Source organism: Canis lupus, chromosome 1, assembly GCF_011100685.1.
Source record: "Canis lupus familiaris isolate Mischka breed German Shepherd chromosome 1, alternate assembly UU_Cfam_GSD_1.0, whole genome shotgun sequence".
Taxonomy (NCBI): domain Eukaryota; kingdom Metazoa; phylum Chordata; class Mammalia; order Carnivora; family Canidae; genus Canis; species Canis lupus.
In genome coordinates, this window is record NC_049222.1 from 76,201,710 (window position 1) to 76,223,511 (window position 21,802).

Sequence of the window (21,802 nt, forward strand, 5' to 3'; positions counted from 1 at the left end):
GGCATGATAGAGCCAGGTCCTTGTCTTCCCCAATAGTCAGTCTGTAGGCAGTATGTGAAATTGGTAATGTTATTTAGAAACATTAACACCAGGAGAAACATCTAGAAAGGTTGAAGATTGTTTCTGGGGAGTGAGACTCAGGTTAAAGGGGATTACTTTAAAAAAATTATAAACCTGTAGTATATATACATACATACTTAGATGCAAAACTTATTTTAAGATTTCTCTTAGGTTAGACCATATCAAGTATCTCCATTACTTTAACTGGTGTGTTTTCTGACCAGAGTGAAATAAGAGTAGAAACAAATTGTATATTTAAACAGCAACAAACCAAATCTCAACCTTTAGGGAAATTACATTATTAGTTACAGGCCATATAACTATGTAACAGACCAAGGAAGAAAAGTTTAATTTAGGAAATAATAAAAAAAAGGAAAAATACTAGCTCTCAAAACCAATATTCTGTAGTCTGGTGTGGGCAAGCAATACTTGGCAGTAAATTCAACATTTGAATCTCCCCACTCCTTTTTTTTTTCTTTTTTGAAAGAGAGAGCATGGGGTAGGGGAGAGGGAGAGAAAGAACCTTAAGCAGGTTCCATGAGCCTCATGCTGGGCTTGATCTCACAACCCTGAGATCATGACTTGGGTCGAAATCAAGAGTCAGTTGTTTAACTGACTGCACCACCCAGGCACTCCTTGAATCTCCTTTTTTTTTTTTTTTTTTTTTTTTTTAAGGCATTTAACTTAAGATTAAAAAAAAAACCAAAATCACCCCCACAAGGGAAAACAATAATGTGGAAGCTAAAAATAAATATATTCAGTTAGTAATTTTCCCTATTTTTAAAATTTATATGCAGTCTGGCTTTTGAGTAACTGTTTTTGGGGTGTTTGGTTGATTGTGTCTTTCTAGATCTTAAACACAGATAGTTTGAAAATATCAACTCGCCTGAACTTGCTGGATCAAGAGTTGTGTGAAAAGAATGCCGAGCTTCAACACAGCACAGCTGAGGAGAAAATAAAGATTGCAGAACAAGTCCAAGCCCTCCAGAAAGAAAAGGATCAGCTACAGAGACGAAGAAATAGTGTGGATGAGAAACTTAAAAATGGTAGTGTGTTAACACCTGAAGTAAGTCAGTATTCTTTAGAACTGGAAGTACTCTATGATGGGTCACTGGGATGATTTCTTCTGTCCTTGTTAACTAAAACATAAAAATGAGAACTCTGGTAAACTTTGTTTCCTTGAGACTGTCAGATATAATGAGTTTACCTGGCTCCTATTAAGTGCCACAGTCCATGCTTACCTAGAAACTGTGTTATCCTCACACGGGAGTCTATGAACGTTGCCAGGGCCTGGGAAACTAACCCTAACCTCGAGTAGGGCCCTAACCCTAACCCTTAATCCTAACCCTAACTCCTAACCCCCTCTCAGCCGGGGTTTCTTATGTGACCTCACAGAACACATAATGATTCGAAGGACTCTTTTTCCTCAGTTCTACCAAAGAGAGCACCTACCTTCTCTCTCTACTTCTTTCTTGACTGATACTAGGTCATCTGTTACAGACTATGGATGGCCAGGGCATTCAAGGTTAATTCTTTCAGAGACGCCCAACCTTCGAGAGCATGTTCCAGCCAAGCAGATGCGTGGAATTCAAATCCCAATAAAAATACCTCTGAATATGAGTTCATTTAGAGGAGCATATGACTCCTCTCACCTTTACTTTTTAAAACTATGTAAAAGATAGTACATTTATTAGCTGCCAGATTGTCTCAGACTTTGTCTTTTGTCAAAATTCTACATCAGTTGGCAATGGTGCTCATCACTTATTTTATCAGACAAGTCTGAATTTTTGAGCATGAATTTTCTCTGGAAATGTTTATTGTCGATGTCCTGTCATGACCAAAGCAAGAGAAAATTGCTAAGAGAAAGTGAGTAGCTGGAAATCATGCACCTTGCTGAATCTTGGATAGTTTTAGATTGGAGAAGAAGTTAAGGAGGCTGGTTAAGAGGAACAGGAGCAAGAATCTCATAAAATTAGACTGTTGTGTCCTGCACGGTTGAAGGGAATTGAAAACTAACTTGATTGGGGGTGGCATAATAAGCCTCACTGCCCCGTTGTAGGGTCTGCATAGCTGTGCAGAGGATCACAGAATCAGGCTGTCCTCCTGAGGGTGTTGAATTGGAAACTGGCCTTGTATATTTGAAGGTATGAGAGCCCAAGATACCACAAAATATGAGTTTTTGAGGAATTCCTGCCTGCCCAGGACTGTTACTAGATCCCATGGAATAAATAAATAAATAAATAAATAAATAAATAAATAAATAAATAAATAGCATTATGCTTCTTTTGAAAAATTCATATTCTCTCTGGGGATAAGAGATATAAGAAAACTCTAAACATAAAAAAAAGCAAGATATAATAATGTAATAAAACCATACTTGTTACATTATTTATGCAAAACAATGCAATGGTCATTTGGGGGGAAGACTCATCAAGGCAGCTTTGGTGGATTGGAATCTTGGGCGCAATTATGAAAACCATAATATTGGTAGAAGAAAGAAGGCGTCTGTAAGGTAGAACACCATTAAATAAGGTACAGAGAAGGGCATGAACAAATTATGTTTGCAGAAGGGTAGAGGCCCCATTATCCTCATCCAGAAATACATTTCTCTTTCATGTGGAATTCTGTAACCAAAATTCACTCTGTAGGGTTTGTGGTGAAAAATACAGCATCATGCATAATACCTGTTTAGCAGCCAGTATGGATTGGTTCGAGGGAATTGTGAGCCTCCTGCAGTTGGTGGGGTTCCATTAGCCATGTGAGCCTCTGCAGACTTCTTCCACAAAGTTGGTTCTTCTCAGTGTCACTCAGAGTGGGCTCTACTCTCACCACTGTCTTAATGTCAGGATTACTATTACCAGATAGATCTGCCAATCGTGGATGATTGGGAACATGAGATTCTGTTGTGACGCAAGACATCAATAAAATCTAGGTGGAATAGTTTGCTATTTTGATCTCTTTAAACCAGTTTAGGATTATTTTCTCTTTCCACAATAAATCAGAATCATTTTTATAATTGTACTCCTTAACAGGAAGTGATAGATTTTAGATTACTATATGAGTACAAGATTACCCAACAATTTAATATAGACAGATACTTTCTGTTTTGGGTAAACTCTAGAAACAAATTTAAAAAAATAGTTCCAACCCCATTTTTCTAATAATGTAGAGCAGTTCAATAAGTGGGATATAGGAAGAAAACATAAGAACTATTATATCTATGTTTATTTCATCTTTTACACTTTGAATTTCATGTTTTATTGTTAGAATGTGCATATAGTATATGGAGAAATATACAAATATGCAATGAATACTTAAAAGTTTTCTCTTTATTTGTTCCTGTTTTTTTGTTTTATTAATAGGGATGTGCGATCTAAACTGTTTGGAGACCACTGCTTTAAGTGGTCATTTAAGTCCTTGCTGCTCTCAGTGTTGTCTCTGGATCAACAGCAGCCTCACCTGGGAGCCTGTTAGAAATGCAGAGCCTCCCCACGCAGGCCTGCTGAATTAGAAATCTGCATTTTAACAAGATCCCTGGTGCATTTGTAAAAAGCAGTGCTCTCTGATAGAGCATAGTCAACTCTTGATAATATATTGTTTGCATTATGGCAGATTTTTCATCCTGGGTCAGTTTTTCATTGACATTCATCTTGCCACACCTATTGCTGGCTAGAGAGAAGCATGAATATTTACATGCTGTAGCCTCACTGGAGTGGGCCATCCTCAGATTCTGGAGTCATACTGTCTTAGACATATGTCAGGACTTCCCTAACTTAGGTCCAAAACTATAGAAACTCAATTTGTTCCAAATTGTTCTCAGACATATATAAAGGCAAACACTTTCCACATTTTTGGTAAAATATCATAGTATGCATTATTCAGAAAGTCAGGTATGTTCTTTGAATAAATCATTTTATTTTCTGGTTCTTCTTATCCATTCATTGATGCAGCTTTCAGGACTTAGGTTTGTTTTTCTTAAAAAGGTGCATCTTATTTTCTTCTCAACAGAGTGATTATCAAATCATCAAATTCTTGATGGTTAGAAATTGCCCAGAGGAACAAAATGGTTGTTGAATATTTTTTTCAAAATGGTTCTTTCTGGATATTTTTATAAAATGGCTTTTAAAACCATTTAAAACCATTTTTAAACCATTTAAAACCAATGGCTTTACTCAACCTCCCACTGGAATAGGTTATCACATACTTTTTCCCTGAATTCCAGAAAAGGAGTTCAGCAAGTCACTCTATTCTTTAGGTAGATCAGAAGTATTCACATTATTTTCCTATGAAGTACTGGGGGAAGGAGTGGAGAGAAATATTTGGGTCATATAATCAGACATGTGAAAGTATTTTTTTCTCCTTTTCCCTCATTAACTCATTCAGCAGATACTTAGTAGAAACTGTGATATGTACTGTGCTAGGCAATAAGGACATGGGTATAGACAAGATGGTCTGCCTTCAAGGAACCTAAGTTTTTGGTAACCTCCACCATACATACAGATATACAGAAATATCTAACCAAGTCTGAAATAATTTCTTACCAGAAATTTGAACACCCTCTGCCCCCAATAAGACATTGTTTGGTTAGTTCAGAGAACTTCTAGGTTTTCTGACAGGGATTCATCAGGGTTTTTTCCCCCCTACAAAGGAGATCTTCCTAGCTTATGAAAAAAATGCTATACTGTTGCTATTTTTAATGCCTTTGCTCTGTAGTGACATCTTACAGAAAGTTTATGAAATGTTTTATGTCCTTAAATCCTCACTTTTTCTTTCAAGATTGTATTTATTTATTTGAGAGAGAGAGAGAGCACAAGTGGGGTGGAGGGCCAGAGGGAGAGGGAGAAGCAGACTCCCTGCTGAGCAGGGAGTCTGGTGTGGGGCTTGATCTAGGACCCTGGGATCATGACCTGAGCTGAAGGCAGACACACCTAACCAACTGAACTACCCAGGTGCCCTCTCCCTGCTTTTTTTTTTTTTATGTCATACTCTTTTCTCCCTAGAGACTCTCTTCTGATGACTAATTCCTTTTTTTTTTAAGATTTTATTTTATATTTATTTATTTATGAGGGACAGAGAGAGAGAGGCAGAGATATAGGCAGAGAGAGAAGCAGACTCCATGCAGGGAGCCTAATGCGGGACTCAATTCCAGGACTGCAGGATCACACCCTGAGCCAAAGGTAGATGTTCAACCGCTGAGCCACCCAGGCGTCCCTGATAACTAGTTCCTAATAATTATTCTAAATCTGTTTCTTCTTTCCCTCCTGGCAGTATATCACTTTGATAGATCCTTGAAGGGATAGCAAAGAGTCTCCAGATCTCTGTGACACATAATATGCACTAAGAGCTGTGGAGGGAGATACATGGCAATAGTGCTGGTCCTGGAGGAGTGAGGCTTTGTTCAAGTATATTCCTTGGTTATCGGCATTTGCTCCATGACCTTGAGACATTTCATACACAAGGTTTACTGCGAGGATTCTATGATTGTATGTTTTATATATGTGTGTGTACACATATTGCACTGTGTAGCATGGCAAGCACTCAGTAAACATTTTTCTTAATATTTAATAGACAAATGGTAACTGTGCCCATTAGATTCAAGAAAACATAGTGAGATCTTAGTGTATGACAAAGTCCAAGTTACATTATTTCATTTAAAATGAGTGATTTCTGTTATATCTAGGAGGAACATGTTCTTTTCCAACTTGAAGAAGCGATTGAAGCTTTGGAAGCTGCAATTGAATACAAGAATGAAAGCATCCAGAGTCGCCAGAACTCGCTCAGAGCTTCGTTCCAAAACCTCTCTCATAGTGAAGCAAATGTCTTAGAAAAACTAATTTGCCTGCGTCCTGTTGAGATTAGAGCTATTCTTTTCAGATATTTCAATAAGGTTTGTTTCTTAGAAGGATTTTCTTATATGGGGGGAGAGGGGTCAAGATGCTTATATATCTCACATTTAAGAAATTGAAAGTCCTAAAAATTTGATAGTGCAACTACAGATTTAAGCATGATTTCTCCATACAATACTGAATGTGGTCATCTGGAAGCTGTGTGCTTATCCCAAGTATGTAGGCCTGACTTTGGGAGGCTCTTAAAGTTGGAAGGGCCTTTGAAAGAAAGGCTTTCTCAAATAGTTTTAAAAACTAAAAATTCAAGTTATATTCCTCAGTCACTGTTTCTTGGATATTTTCTAGATTTGCTTGTTGTTACTCAGCATTCATGAAAAATCAAGGGCCCTCCAAGTTTCGGCTCCCTTTCTTTCATTGCTATAGGGTAGGGGTACCTGTACTTTATCATCATACCTATGAATTGAAATGAAGATGAAGTGTTACATCAATGACAAAGATAATAATAGATTTTAGCATTAACCTGAATAATAATTTCTTCTCTTAAGGTATATATTGTGAAGTGTTAAGCAAATAGTAACTCTTTTTCTCTGAAAGGTATCTTCAGTTTAAGGGAATATCAGACAGTTAGTGAAAATAAAACACTGGACTTTTAAAATAAAGTTCTAGTTCTGTTAGACAAGTGACATAAAGATGAAAAAATTAATGGAAATATTATACACAGCCCTCCTCTAGGATAATGACTATCAGTAGCTACTGACAGTAATAGTAGTAGTAGTGGTAGTAAGCTATTATTATTCATAAGAATGCATCCTATCACTGCATGAGTGGAGGGCAGAAAAATGGTGCAGTGCTGTCTGAAGCTTTGACATAGAGAATTCTTTTCTGGTATTTTTAGAGAAAGGGTTCTTAACTCAAAGCACCCAGGCCATGGTGAGTGGATTTTCTGACCCTGGGTACCCTTCATAGAAATGAGTAGTTTTCTAGAGAGAAGGTCACTACATTAGCAAATTCTGTGACACATACATTGCAGTATATTCACTTCGTAGCAGTGCAGAGAAGAACCCACTGGACTAAATAAATGCATAATCCATATCTGGGGGCATCACAATGCCAGATTTCAGGTTGTACTACAAAGCTGTGGTCATCAAGACAGTGTGGTACTGGCACAAAAACAGACACATAGATCAATGGAACAGAATAGAGAATCCAGAAGTGGACCCTGAACTTTATGGGCAACTAATATTCGATAAAGGAGGAAAGACTATCCATTGGAAGAAAGACAGTCTCTTCAATAAATGGTGCTGGGAAAATTGGACATCCACATGCAGAAGAATGAAACTAGACCACTCTCTTGCACCAGACACAAAGATAAACTCAAAATGGATGAAAGATCTAAATGTGAGACAAGAGTCCATCAGAATCCTAGAGGAGAACACAGGCAACACCCTTTTTGAACTCGGCCACAGTAACTTCTTGCAAGATACATCCACGAAGGCAAAAGAAACAAAAGCAAAAATGAACTATTGGGACTTCATCAAGATAAGAAGCTTTTGCACAGCAAAGGATACAGTCAACAAAACTCAAAGACAACCTACAGAATGGGAGAAGATATTTGCAAATGACATATCAGATAAAGGGCTAGTTTCCAAGATCTATAAAGAACTTATCAAACTCAACACCAAAGAAACAAACAATCCAATCATGAAATGGGCAAAAGACATGAACAGAAATCTCACAGAGGAAGACATAGACATGGCCAACATGCACATGAGAAAATGCTCTGCATCACTTGCCATCAGGGAAATACAAATCAAAACCACAATGAGATACCACCTCACACCAGTGAGAATGGGGAAAATTAACAAGGCAGGAAACAACAAATGTTGGAGAGGATGCGGAGAAAAGGGAACCCTCATACACTGTTGGTGGGAATGTGAACTGGTGCAGCCACTGTGGAAAACTGTGTGGAGGTTCCTCAAACAGTTAAAAATATACCTGCCCTACGACCCAGCAATTGCACTGTTGGGGATTTACCCCAAAGATACAAATGCAATGAAACGCCGGGACACCTGCACCCCGATGTTTATAGCAGCAATGGCCACGATAGCCAAACTGTGGAAGGAGCCTCGGTGTCCAACGAAAGATGAATGGATAAAGAAGATGTGGTTTATGTATGCAATGGAATATTACTCAGCTATTAGAAATGACAAATATCCACCATTTGCTTCAACGTGGATGGAACTGGAGGGTATTATGCTGAGTGAAGTAAGCCAGTCGGAGAAGGACAAACATTATATGTTCTCATTCATTTGGGGAATATAAATAGTAGTGAAAGGGAATATAAGGGAAGGGGGAAGAAATGTGTGGGAAATATCAGAAAGGGAGACAGAACGTAAAGACTGCTAACTCTGGGAAACGAACTAGGGGTGGTGGAAGGGGAGGAGGGCGGGGGGTGGGAGTGAATGGGTGACGGGCACTGGGGGTTATTCTGTATGTTAGTAAATTGAACACCAATAAAAAATAAATTTAAAAAAATAAAAAAAAATAAATGCATAATCTGAGACTGAATTCTGTGTTTATAGTTTTAAAAATTCTGTTACTTATTTACAACATCCATGTTGGAGTTAAAACTGGGAGTTATCTAGATGTTACCAGAGTCTTTAGGTTCCCATTCTCTTCTTAGACTAGAGAAATAGAATTATATATAGGATTATAAATGTAAATTGCAGCGACCATGTCTGAGAGATGATGGAGGGGTGATAGAACAACATTATATTTAAAATGAAGTTGTTACCAATTCAGAATCCTAATAAACTAAAAAGGCTGTTAGGTTATTTTGTCAGGTACGTCACAAAGCATTTGCTTATTTACACCATGGTGACTAAGGAGATTCTTCATGCAGTCTAAGAGAAGTGGATGATTACATTTGGCTATCTAAGACACACTTAAAAGATAAAAAAAATGTCTTTGCTAGGTGGTCAATTTGCGAGAAACCGAACGGAAGCTACAGTTACAGAATGAAGAAAGTAAAATGAAGGTTCTGGAACGGGATAATATGGTTTGTGAATTGGAATCTGCCCTGGAATCTCTGAAATTGCAATGTGACCGGAGACTGACCCTCCAGCAAAAGGAACATGAGCAGAAAATGCAGCTGCTGTTACATCATTTTCAAGGTACCTGCCCCTTCTGGTCAGCTGTGGAGGGGCTGGGACAGGAGGACAGGACAGAATTTGATTGCAGAAAAGTCTAACATGAATAAATAGTTACTACTTTCATTTGTTTTTGTGCTTTACATGTTTAGGTTACCACATGTGGGGTTGGTTGACTTTGACGGAGGGCTTTTCGTTCTTGAAATGCCATCCCTCTGCCTGTCCCCAGTGCCACACATCCCCCTGTTTGTCGTCGGCCCGTTTTTTATGTACAAAAGTGGGATTTCTGGCTTCATGGCGTATGGTTGAAAAGTTTCTACCTCCCAAGGACATAGTACTTTGATATTTAAGTTACTCTCCCTTCACATAACTAAAGTGATCGGCTCTGTCAGATTTCTAGTTCAAGTTCTTGTTATAATTTTCAGTCGATTGTCAATTTTATGCATTAAGGTTATGTCTTAGGTCAAAATTAGTCTACCGTCTATGGACACATACTGTATCAGTATACAGTAGTTCAATGTGGAAAGAGCTATCACAGCAGTTGGTCTTCATGTTACCTGGGCATTTGGCCAGTACGCAGAGTTGCTATGGCAACAGAATCATTGCCCACCGGTACTGGTGATGCTTTGGTCCAGGCTGCTTAGCTGCTTAGTCTTGATTCTTGTGAATCTATAGCTGGAGAAACAACCTGAGTAAGCAGAAAATTGGAAAATATATAAATTTGAGTGTTGAGGCAATTTACCTCTAAGTTAATTCTATAACCAGTTTAGCAACCAGTTGCCTGATGACAGGATTTCCTGACAGGATCCTATACATCACTTCATTCAAACATGCTCTCCTTTCCTTATTTATAGTTCTGTCTTACATCTCTATAAAGTAATATTTTAATATAATTTTTCATGTATTTTTTGAGTAATTGACATCGTACCACAAAAGCTCATGCTACAGCCAAATGAGAACATTTTAAAAATCATTTTTATTGCTGGGATAAGTTTTTCATAACAAAGTTGCAGCTAAAAATGATAATTTATGAATTTTCTAATTTCACTTGAATATGTTATATAAAATTCTGTTGACATATATGATATTCTTTATGGGGATTCTGATTTATGGTGTTATTTAAGTATTTTTTATTTATTTATTTTAAAAATATTTGTTAGAGAGTGAGTGTGTGGTGGAAAGGCACAGAGAGAGAGGGAGAGAGAAAGAATCTCAAGAAGACTCCCCACTGAGCGCAGAGCCTGCTTCAGGGCTCAATCCCATGACCCTGAGATCATGACCTGAGCCAAGATCAAGAGCCTGATGCTCAACTGACTGAGCCATCCAGGCTCCCTTTAAAGTATTTTTAAATATGAGATAATGGGTTAATTTATTTTTTTAATTTTTAAAAAAATTTTAATGGGTTAATTTAAACTCTCCAATATACTTAGATAAAATTTTCAAAACAGCCAGTTACAGCAAAAGACCATTAAAACCAGTAGGATCATTTTACAAATTTACCAATAAGAAAGAGTATCTGAGAGTAGTATTTTTAGAAGGTCAATTAACGAGGTTTTATTGGTTCTAACACCTACCCAGTAGGGATAGTTTCAGACATTCATAAATATTAGTTAGAAGCTCTAAGTTATATTGTAGCATAAACTACAACTTATGCTATTTCCCCTCTTTTTATATGGTGTTTTCTTTTGTAATCTCCCTCTTTTGACAGGTTTTTGGTTTTTAGGGTCTTTTGGCTATAGATTTCTTGGGCCTATAAGCCTGAGCCTATGACTTTCCATATATCCACAGTTCCCGGTAGGAACTTTTTATTTTTTTTAAAAAAGATTTTATTTATTTATTTGACAAAGAGAGAAGGAGAAGCAGGCTCCCTCTTCATCAGGTGATGAACAGGGAACCCAAAGTGGGGCTTGATCTCAGGACTCCGGGATCATGACCTGAGCCAAAGGCAGATGCTTAACTGACTGAGCCACCCAGGAGCTCCCTTAAATAAAGATATCAATGCACCCAATGGACAGAGTTCCAAAAGTGAATTTTTTTTATAGAAAACACATTATTTCTGCTGTTCTAAGGATAAATCTAGTTAGTGCTCCTCAAAAAGTTTATTTATTTATATTTTTAAAAGATTTTATTTATTTATTCATGAGAGACACAGGGAGAAAGAGAGAGGCAGAGACACAGGCAGAGGGAGAAGCAGGCTCCATGCAGGGAGCCCAATGTGGGACTCGATCCTGGGTTTCTAGGATCAGGCCCTGGGCTGAAGGTGGTGCTAAACTGCTGAGCCACTTGGGCTGCCCTCAAAAATTGTTTATGAATCAATCATGAAGATGCGGTAGTTGGCAGCGGGAAGGGTGGAGAAGGTGACTCAGGGCAGAAGAATCCAAACTGTAGCTGAAAACAAATCCATGTAGGTACATGTAACATACATCTGACCCTTTAAATATAGTCTGGAGACTGGGCTAGAACATAATTTTTGGTCCTTTAAACTGATTTTAAATGTAAATCTCTGTTTCATAGAGCAAGATGGAGAAGGACTTATAGAAAAATTAAGAGCATATGAAGATAAAATCCAGCAACTGGAAAAAGATCTTTATTTTTATAAGAAGACCAGCAGAGATCTTAAGAAGAAACTTAAGGAATTGATAGGGGAAGCAGTTCGACGGCAATTAGTACCATCTGAACGTAAGACCTTTAGTGTTAACCTGTCATGCTAATAGGATATGTATATCTAGTATTTGGTGAAGTTGTGCCTCACTTATAGTTTAGCCTTTCCCAATTGACTGGGTTATTTAGAATTAGATATTAAACTCATATTTGTCTCTATAAACAAAAATAGTTATCTCGTTCTAATCATCAGGGAAATGCAAATCAAAATCACAGTATGATATCACCTCACACCTGTCAGAATGGCTAAAACCAGCAACACAAGAAACAACACATGTTGGCATGGATGTGGAGAAAGGAACCCTTGTGTGCTATTGGTGGGAATCCAAACCCAAAGAATATGAAAACACTAATTTGAAAAGATATAAGCACCCCTGTGTTTATTGCAGCATTGTTTACAATAGCCAAATTATGGAATCAACCCAAGTATCTGATATATGAATGTATAAAGAAGATGTGGTATATACTTTTAATGGAATATTCATTCAGCCATAAAAAGAATGAAACCTTGCCTTTTGCAAGGACATGGATAGATCTAGAGGGGATAATGCTAGGTGAAGTAAGTCAGAGAAGGATAAATACGAAATGATCTCACACCTATATGGAATGTAAGAAACAGAACAAATGTTTTGATTTGGTTACTTAGAGTTAGATATTGAACTTGTATTTGTTTCTATAAATAAAAATAATTGTCTGCCTGACAACTGTCTGCTTCAGCCTAAAACACGACAAAACTAAACTGGAAAGTGCCATGATTAAAATATACCCTCTTTAAGTCTGCCTATTAGAGAAGAATCAATACTTCTAACATAATATATTTTATATTTTATTAAAGAATTACTCTTTCTTTAGAGAAAGTATTCTTTTACCAAGTTAGGTATGGCTTATGCAAAGCTGACTTTACAACCTGTTAGGAACATAGACCTATTTTGTACCTAATAAAGAAGACCATTTAAGATGGGTACAACAAGACTGTAAAGAAACCAGTAAAAACTTTATGTATGCATAATGAAAAGATACATGCTGAGTATAGAATGTAAGCAGGACTAACATAGCTTTAAAGTTTAAAACAGTAATATCTTAGAAAAGTAGTTCTAATGCTGCCTTATACTTAGGATATTTATAAAATAGACATTTTTACAAGTAGTTCTTTTTCTTTAAGATTTTATTTATTTATTCATGAGAGACATAGAGAAAGAGAGGCAGAGACATAGGCAGAGGGAGGAGAAGCAGGCTCAATGCGAACATCCCAATGCGGGTCAATCCTGGGACTCGGATCATGTCCTGAGCCTAAGTTAGACGCTTAACCACTGAGCCACCCTGGCGCCCCTCACAAGTAGTTCTATTTAACCCAAGGTAGGTTAGTGTCTGCTAATGTCATTTTTAGAAAAGAGAATTGAAACTTAGGTCAAGTAACTTATAAACATAACGGTAATTAGAACATGGTCTAAGGTCCTTCATCTTATGATTTCTGGTTTAATACTCTAGGATAACAGTTGTTTTAGGCCAGAGATGTGATACAAACATACAGATCCTGCCAGAGACACTAAGCTTTCTGATTTTCAGTGTAGTAATGCAGAGGTACTAATGTAATTAAAACACTTAATTGGAATATTGCCTGCACTGTATAGCTTGAACCTTTTCCTTGAAACATGACTTAACAAAAAATTAAAATGTACACAGGCATTAAGTAGCAAACAGGACAATCAGCAACAGAACAAACTGAACATTTTAGCTTTAAAAACATCCACTTTCAAACTTGAGACATCCGAAATTAGATATCTAGTGTTTAGATGGCCCATGTTTATAGTATGAATCAATCTCTTAAAATGCCATTGTGGTAGGGTGTTAGGTTTAATATCTCATCCTGCTCTTTAATGAGACAAATGCAAAAAACTTTGAAAAAGTTAAGTAATCTTGGAGTTATGTAAAGTGATGACATGTCTGACCAACTTATTTGGGAATCTAGTCTTGTTTTGTTTTTAAGTAAAGTCTACTCCCAACGTGGGCCTTGAACTCATGACCCCGAGATCAAGTTGCATGCTCTACTGACTAAGCCAGCCAGGCACCCCAGGCAATCTAGTCTTGATACTAATGTTGAAGATATTTCAGCTACCTTGCTGTTCCACCTAGAAGCATCTGTAAAAAATAATAGTCATTGTAGAAAATTTTGAAAATATAGAAAAAGAACTGGAAAAAGTCACCCATAATTCTACCCACCACTGTTAACATTTAGCATAATTCTTTTCAGTCTTGTCCCCATGCTTTAAAAAAATTACATGGAATCATATTGGAGATACAGCTTGTTCTATATATATACTATCTCAAAATGCTACTCTAATATAATGACATTTAACAAGGTTTGTTTGAATTACAAATATAGCAATTATATCAAATTCTGAGTTCCTAAAAAGAATTACTCACATTAAGATTAGTGATCTTAATAGTTAACTCTCTTGGTATTCAGTTCATTGGTTTTTGATAATAGTCTTTTCATTGTCTGCATACCACACTTCTATTTATCTTGAGTATTTTTAGCATTTTCAAATGCAGAAAGATTCATCTTTGGACTAAAATATCTTGGTAACCTCTTAGTCATGCCTCTGATATAGTGTATCTGTTTTCTAACAAATACATTAGGATGTGAGGATAAAATCAGTTTATATGGACATGCAGTCTGTGTACTTATTTTAGTATTTAAAACTCTATCCTTGTATCAGTTTAAATCACTATAAAATTCTGTGTGAGGATGCTTGAGTCAGAAGAGTGAGGATTGGAATCCTAACTTCTTTTCCTTGCTCTGTGACCTCAGGTGAACTACTCTTTCTCTGGTTTGTTCTTTAGTGGTAAAATTCTGGAAGAGGGAAACTTTCCACTGTGAAATATCCAAGTCGGGTAGAGCGTTAGCTTCTCCAGTGAGCCCATCTCTGCTCTTTCACATTTGAGCTTTAAAAAATAAGATGCTTGGTGGTTCCCTTCCCCAGATACTGGGACCTGAACCTCAGTTTTTATTTATTTATTTAAAAACATTTTTTAAAAGATTATATTTATTTATTCATTCATGAGAAACACACAGAGAGAGAGAGAGAGAGAGAGAGAGGCAGAGGGAGAAGGAGGCTCCATGCAGGGAGCCTGATGTGGGACTCAGTCCTGGGTCTCCAGGATCATGCCCTGGGCTGAAGGCGGCGCTAAACTGCTGAGCCACCTGGGCTTCCTGAGCCTCAGTTTTTTTTTTTTTTTAAGATTTATTATTTATTTATTTATTTATTTATTTATTCATTCATTCATTCATTCATTCATTCATGAGAGAGGCAGAGACACAGGAGGAGGGAAAAGCAGGCTCCATGCCGAGAACCTGACGTGGGACTCGATCCCGGGACTCGATCCCGGGACTCCAGGATTGCGCCCTGGGCCAAAGGCAGGTGCTAAACCGCTGAGCCACCCAGGGATCCCCTGGAGCCTCAGTTTTTAAAAGCTTCCTGGTGACTAATGTGTGGCAGTTAGGGAACCACCGTCAATGGTCAACTTTGTGAATATCTGCCAGTTCCATGAGAGGATCTATGTCATTTGTTAGCTCAAGTGGTTGGTTTGTGAGAGTATTTTAAAAATTAGGAAATCAGTTATGCTTCCAACCACGGGTCACAAGCCTTCAGTAGCCAGGGAGCCAAAGCAAGCAGTAGATAATGTAGCAGTTGTCTAAACGGGCAGGGGCAGCTCTGCTCCAGCTGCTGTTGCTAGTTGTCAGTTCTTGTTTTGTCTAGAAAAGATGGAAATCTGTATTTTTATATGAAACTTTCCAATTAAAAAATTGGGGGTCACATGTTATTCAGAGGTTAAATAAAACATGTCTGTGGGCCAGATTTGGCTAGGGACTACCAGGGTACTTGGTATTCATAGGACTGGAAGTGTATTAATCACATGTCAGTGTATGTTGAAGTTGGCATTTTTTATCATATTAGGTCTTGGGCCTATATGGACTTGTCTTAAGTAAATTTTTGTCTTTGATATTAGATAATTCTATGATTTGAGGACCTTAAGCCTTGAGCTCTTCACTCTTCACTTCACTCACTAAGCCTTGAGCTCTTCACTCATTTCAGCAGGGTATCCCACCGAGGGAGTGCACTGTGCTCTCCATTTTGATGGTGGATCCCCAGAGCACCTTCAGAGAGCAGAACCTTACCACCATCATGCTGGGAGTTCTGACCAAGACTAGATTTTCACATACATGATGCCATGTCCCCAAAGATTCCCTGGACATGGAGCCAGTATTCTGCAGTTCTGGCTTCACTTAGCCACTGTGTGGACTTTGATTCACCAGTGGCAAGTCCAGTGGAAGGCAGGTGTAGAAGGACACCAGAGAAGCCCAAAGGACTCCTGTGTTTCCAGAGAAAAACAAATCACTAGATGACTATTTTCTTAACTTCGTGCTTGAATTAGAAGTTCTCAGTTTTTTACAGGCAAAATGCCTTTAAGTGAAACTTCTATTGTCTAAAAGAAGTCACTTAACAACAACAACAAAAAATCTGAAAAACATCATTGACATTGAGTGATAATAATATAGCTATATTGGGATACCACGCTTAAAATATATGCTTTTGAGAAAATCTCTAATTTATTTTCTTGCTTTTTGTATTATTTTTAGATCATGATGCTGGGGATGGAGTCCCAAATGCTGAAGAAGCAGGCATGGTTCCAGAAGAATTAAAATGGGCATCCAGAACTGAAACTATGAAATTAAGTGGAAGAGAAAGAGAATTAGACTGTTCAGCAAACAGTTTAAGAATACAGTCCAATCCTCAGAAGCTCTGGGAAGATGACCCAGAATTACCTCCGATCTGTGGTTCTTTAGCACCCACTAGTGGGCATTTATTGAACAGTGAGGATAAAATAGATGAAAATCATTTTACAAAATCTCACAGTGAATCATCACCCCACATTCAGCTAGTGGGAAATGTGGGACAGCTTCATGGTGTCACTTCTGTAAAGTTGTGTCGTAAAGAGTTACGTCAGATTTCTGCCTTGGAACTATCATTACGGCGTTCTAGTCTTGGAGTTGGGGTTGGATCTATGACTGCTGATTCCATTGAAGTAGCTAGGAAACCGAGTGACTTAAAAACTTAGGCTTTTAATAATAGAACTTTTAATTTAGTAGAGGCATAAGATTCTTTTGTCTGACCTGTTAGAAATTAAGGCATATGCTCACTAGCTCTTCCTTCAGAATAAAGGAAGGAAGGGAGGAAGGAATCCTTTTGTATACTAGAGATGTGTATATCTTCTTTGGTATATTTGAGGAGTTTTAATTATTTGCAGATTTTTCTACAATAACTAAATGAACCTGTTTTCTAACACTATTAAGTAATGGAACATTTAAATATTTCCACTTTTAAAATCCAGGCATATATAGAGAACAAAACAAAGAGTAGAATAGTAAACTATCCATCAAATGTGTATTGCTATGTAGTATAAAAGTATGTTAGAATACATTAATTCTATCTCATAAGCTTATATTATTGTCATTCTCAAATATATTTGTTATTTTGAAGATACTCAGTTAAATATTGCTTGTATGAGAGGGGGAATCACCTACTGCATGCATATCTTTTGGCACAGCTGAAAATCTCTGCCAAAAAAGCAGTCTGTGGGTTTAAGACAACTGACGAAGTTTATGGGTTGAAGTTAATTTATGGTCCTCAGAGTCCACAGAACTTGAGTGCTCAGTCGTGACTTTTTAAACATGGTACTCTGCTCTTTTTCTGGGATTGTTTTTAGAATATCATTATTGTTGGTTTGCTAATATTATGGAATGTAAGTTTTCATCTCACTCCTACCCTGTCTATTCAACATCTCTCTCTCTCTCACTAGGCTACTAGATTTGGGGAAAAGAATGCAGTTCCATGCCACAGGGAAATAATGATAGAGTAGCTGTAAAGCATTCTAGCATTTCTTTTCTCTTTCACATGGAGTATGCCTGTAAAGCTTGAAGCCTTCGCCAGAGGCTCTTTAGCTAATAATCTGATGGGCCTAATCGGAGATTTTTCTCTACAGCCTGCTTACTCAGGTTAGCACAGGCAGGCCAGACTGCATTGGAGCTGTAAATATGTAAATGAAATTTTTCTTCGAGATTTTTTTAGTCTAAATCATATTGTATAATATAAACTTCAGTTTGGGATTAAGAACTAAAACACTGATTTGCCCAATAAATAGTTTGTACTTTTTCATCATACTTTTTAATCACAGAAAACATCCCATTATAATGACCAGAGGTATTTTGTTACTTTTTTGTTACTTGTGTTGTTATTCTAGTTACTTTTCCAAATTTTCACTTGTAAAATAGAGTTGTTTCTTAAACTACTTACTGTAAGGGTGGGGCGGTGGTAAAACCACCCTGACATGTGGATATCTATTCAATTTGAGTCACCCTTGTGCTCGCTTTGGCAGCACATATACAATTCGAGTCACCTGCTTCCTTGCCAAGTCCAGTTTTTCTTCAGTGCTGCGGCTACTAATATTTTTCTTGTATCCTCTTTCTTTGTTGTTACTGACCCTACCCATCTTACCTAAGACCCCAACTGTCACTCTGTGCTCAAATACTTAGGGCTTTCTTTTCTGGTTTCTAGGCCTGAGGGAGTAGGGTTCCTTGTTTCCATTGCTAAAAACCACTTCCTAGAGGAGAAGAAAACCAAACCAAAACAAACTTCTAAATAGGTGAACAGCCTCTGTATCTCTTAAGCATGGTACTGAAATGCATATAAATTGTGGGTTAAATAGACTGTGCCATGGGCTTACCTGGGAACTGAACCACAATGTACAGCATTGGCCCACTGAGAAACTGCTTTAGACTAGAAATTTACAAACTAATTCAAAAAATATATTTTTGGGAGAGACTATTACAAGTCAGATTCTGGTTTTAAACTAGCTTCTTCTTTTTGCCTTTAGTTTGTATGAGATATATATATCATGATGATATGTATCATATGTATATGTGGATATATATACATATCATCATGATATATATATATATATATATCATATGTAATGTGTGTGTGCGTGTATACTATATAGAGTGGCAAAGGCCACTAAGGCCTTCACAGAGCACAACAATGATATTTTTATTAATGAAGGTCCTAACTGTAAATTCCTTATAAGATTAAGTAATTTAGAAACTATTCACATAAGAATATATTCTAACCCTAGAATCTTGCTTGCCTAAGAAATTGACACATGCTTGTTTTACCTCTGGAAATACATTTTCTAAAAGCCAACTCACAAAACAAGAAAATTTATGTCAAATCAACAGTGATTAGATTTGATAATGCAAATGTGAACTGACTTCTAAATAAGAAAGGTACAATTTTTTTCTTCCTTTGGGTTAAACATACATCCTTTAAATGCTACAGTAGATTCCATGTACACACACACACACACACACACACACATAAATAATGTCCTGAATAATAAATACATTCTGGAAGTGAACCTCTTGTCATTCCAGTTTAGTGCTCTCACAAAGGAAAGAAAAATTAAGGGGCCTCCCCCAAGGCAAGTAAGTTTTTTTTTTTTACATATACTAGTAATAAATTTTACTTTGTTTCACATGCTTTCCTTAGTCTAATCATTTTGTCATTGTGTTTGCCTTTTTTACACATTTTCTTTTAAAGATTTTATTTATTTTTTATTTATTCATGAGAGAGAGAGAGAGAGAGGCAGAGACACAGGCAGAGGGAGAAGCAGGCTCCATGCAGGGAGCCCGATGTGGGACTCGATCCCGGGTCTCCAGGATCAGGCCCTGGGCTTAAGGCAGCACTAAACCGCTGAGCCACCAGGGCTGCCCCTTTTTTACACATATAAAATATCATTGTGGTTTTCTTTTTTTGTTGTTGTTCATTATGGGGTTTTCCCCCAGTTAAAATGGAGCATTTGGAAGGGAATATACTTGCCTCTGTAAAGTGCTAGTGCCTTCTCTAACTCCAGAGTGTTAAAGCTAACAGAACTGGAGAATTAGGTAAGTACAGAAACTTTGGGTGGCAAGAATATCAGTGAAGGTGATTTTGGTGCTTTAATGTTCGTTTTCTTCTGATGTTTTTTTTTTCAGGTCAATAACATAAGTGCTCATTTAAGAATTGGTGTCTTGTATGAAAGAAGTTAATAAAGGTTTTATACTAAATCTTAGAGTAAATTGCAAGGGAGTCAGATCCTTAGTAGGAGTTTGATTCTGTTGTCTGCATAAGTTTCACCAAATGCCAGAATGACATGTTTTGCTTTCAGTTATTTCCTTAGGCACATATCTGTTAACTATTTAAAACATGGCAGTATCTTCCAGTATCTGAAAGTTCAGTGTCCACTTGTCCACTATTCTTTCAACTTCACTGGAATATTAAAAAATACTAATTACGTATATTTTACATTTCAATTTATAACTGGCCTCGGGTTGCCTTCATTAGTACTAACACATTCTTCTATATTTAAATATTTTATTTATCTGACAGAGAGAGCAAGAGGGCACAAGGAAGGGGGAACAGTAGAGGGAGAGGGAGAAGCAGGCTCCCTGAGGAGCAGAGAGCCCAGTGCAGGGCTGGGTTTCAGGACCCTGGTAGATGCCAAATCGACTGAGCCACCCAGGCGCCCTCTAGATTTCTATTTTCAAAAATTGAAAAAGAAGGTGGGAATGAAATCCTTCCATAATAATCATCTCAAATGCATTAGATTTGTAATGTTTTTTAGCTCGTATGGGAGTCATGTTTCAAAGTGTGGTAGGACATTTGCCCAATAGGGAGAAATATTTTGTCACTCGTTGTTTACCTTAATGCTGACAGTAAAAAGCAAACTGACTTTTCATAAGTTTTGATGTTTCAAATCCCCTACTAATAATGCATCCCTTTATCACCCGCACCAGGAATGACTGCTTCCATTCCTTGCTTCTGGAATGCAGTGTATATACATACATGGTACCAACTACTAGAATGGTGTTTGATTTTTATAGACTCCAGTAATACCCCAACATGGAGGTAATTAGAACAAGAGAAATTATTAAAAAGCTCAGAAAAACTTGATGTTATTAAGTTTGGATATTTTCCATAGTTCTTTGTCCCTTTTAATATTGTTTTTCCCTAGGAATTTCCACAGTGAATCAAGAGGATAGATAGTATGTGAGATACTAGCAGTGCAATATGATTAAACCTAAATGTTTTGACTTAGACTATTAGGTTCTACTGGTAAATTATTACACACACTTCTGCTGAGTTATCTCTACAGTACTTTAAAAGAAAAAAAATACAACAATCTCATAGACAATTAAAATGAGCAAGATCCTTTATGGCCAAGGACCTAGATCATTCACACAGAAGAGTAGAAAACAATTTAAACATTAAAAAGAAATTCACACTTAATGATTGTTGGAAATTTAAAACTCCATTTTTTAGTTAATACTTGTATAATTAAAGTAGCACAAAAATATATTTTGAAATAATGTATATTAATGTGTTTTCAAGTTTATTACAGTATATACAAAGGGAGTTATAATTTTTCAAGTCCAAAGTGCTAAATACTGCTAGAATTTATTTGATCTGACAGGTCTTTTAAGAGAACCACTCCTTGGTCTCCACCTTCTCCTCTCCAATTACCAAAAACAAATTATATGACAATTATGACTTACTTACCCCTCGTTCCCCACAGTGTTCCAGGATTCAAGTAGTTCTGATAAGAACAAAAGATAAAAAGGTTTATTTTAAAACATTCTACAGACCAGCAAAGAATTTTCAAAAATATTGTGAGAGAATATATTTTATTTCCTGGCAACAACATTAAAATTTAAGTTCAATCTGTGGCTATCTATAAACCCTGAAGAATGCTCCCCGCTACTATTGGATTTGCCATTTGAAAATATATATCCTAGTTGTTATACTGGGTCCTCTTCCTATGATTGCTAAAATTCAGGATTATATGAAAAGAAGCCACCCTAGATAATTTGAATGGAAATTGTGGGATGATTCAATAGAGAATTAGAAGAAACAGTTTTGGATAAATTTCAACAACCAAGACATAAACCAAAGAAAAGATAACAAGTGATTTTACCATCGAAGAGCCATG

General features: G+C 37.0%; 1 protein-coding gene across 3 annotated transcripts in view; it reads left to right on the forward strand.

Annotated features, from left to right (window-relative positions):
- The window catches only part of KIF27 (kinesin family member 27), an 86,502-nt gene extending 67,193 nt beyond the window's left edge, over positions 1-19,309 (forward strand). For all 3 annotated transcript variants that reach the window (XM_038526969.1, XM_038526971.1, XM_038526970.1), the window contains exons 14-18: positions 911-1,126; positions 5,741-5,947; positions 8,881-9,079; positions 11,570-11,734; positions 16,359-19,309. In XM_038526969.1, the coding sequence (XP_038382897.1) occupies positions 911-1,126; positions 5,741-5,947; positions 8,881-9,079; positions 11,570-11,734; positions 16,359-16,837 (1,266 nt within the window). In that variant the 3' untranslated portion in view covers positions 16,838-19,309. The remainder of the gene's footprint in view (positions 1-910; positions 1,127-5,740; positions 5,948-8,880; positions 9,080-11,569; positions 11,735-16,358) is intronic.
- Positions 19,310-21,802: the final 2,493 nt, after the last annotated feature.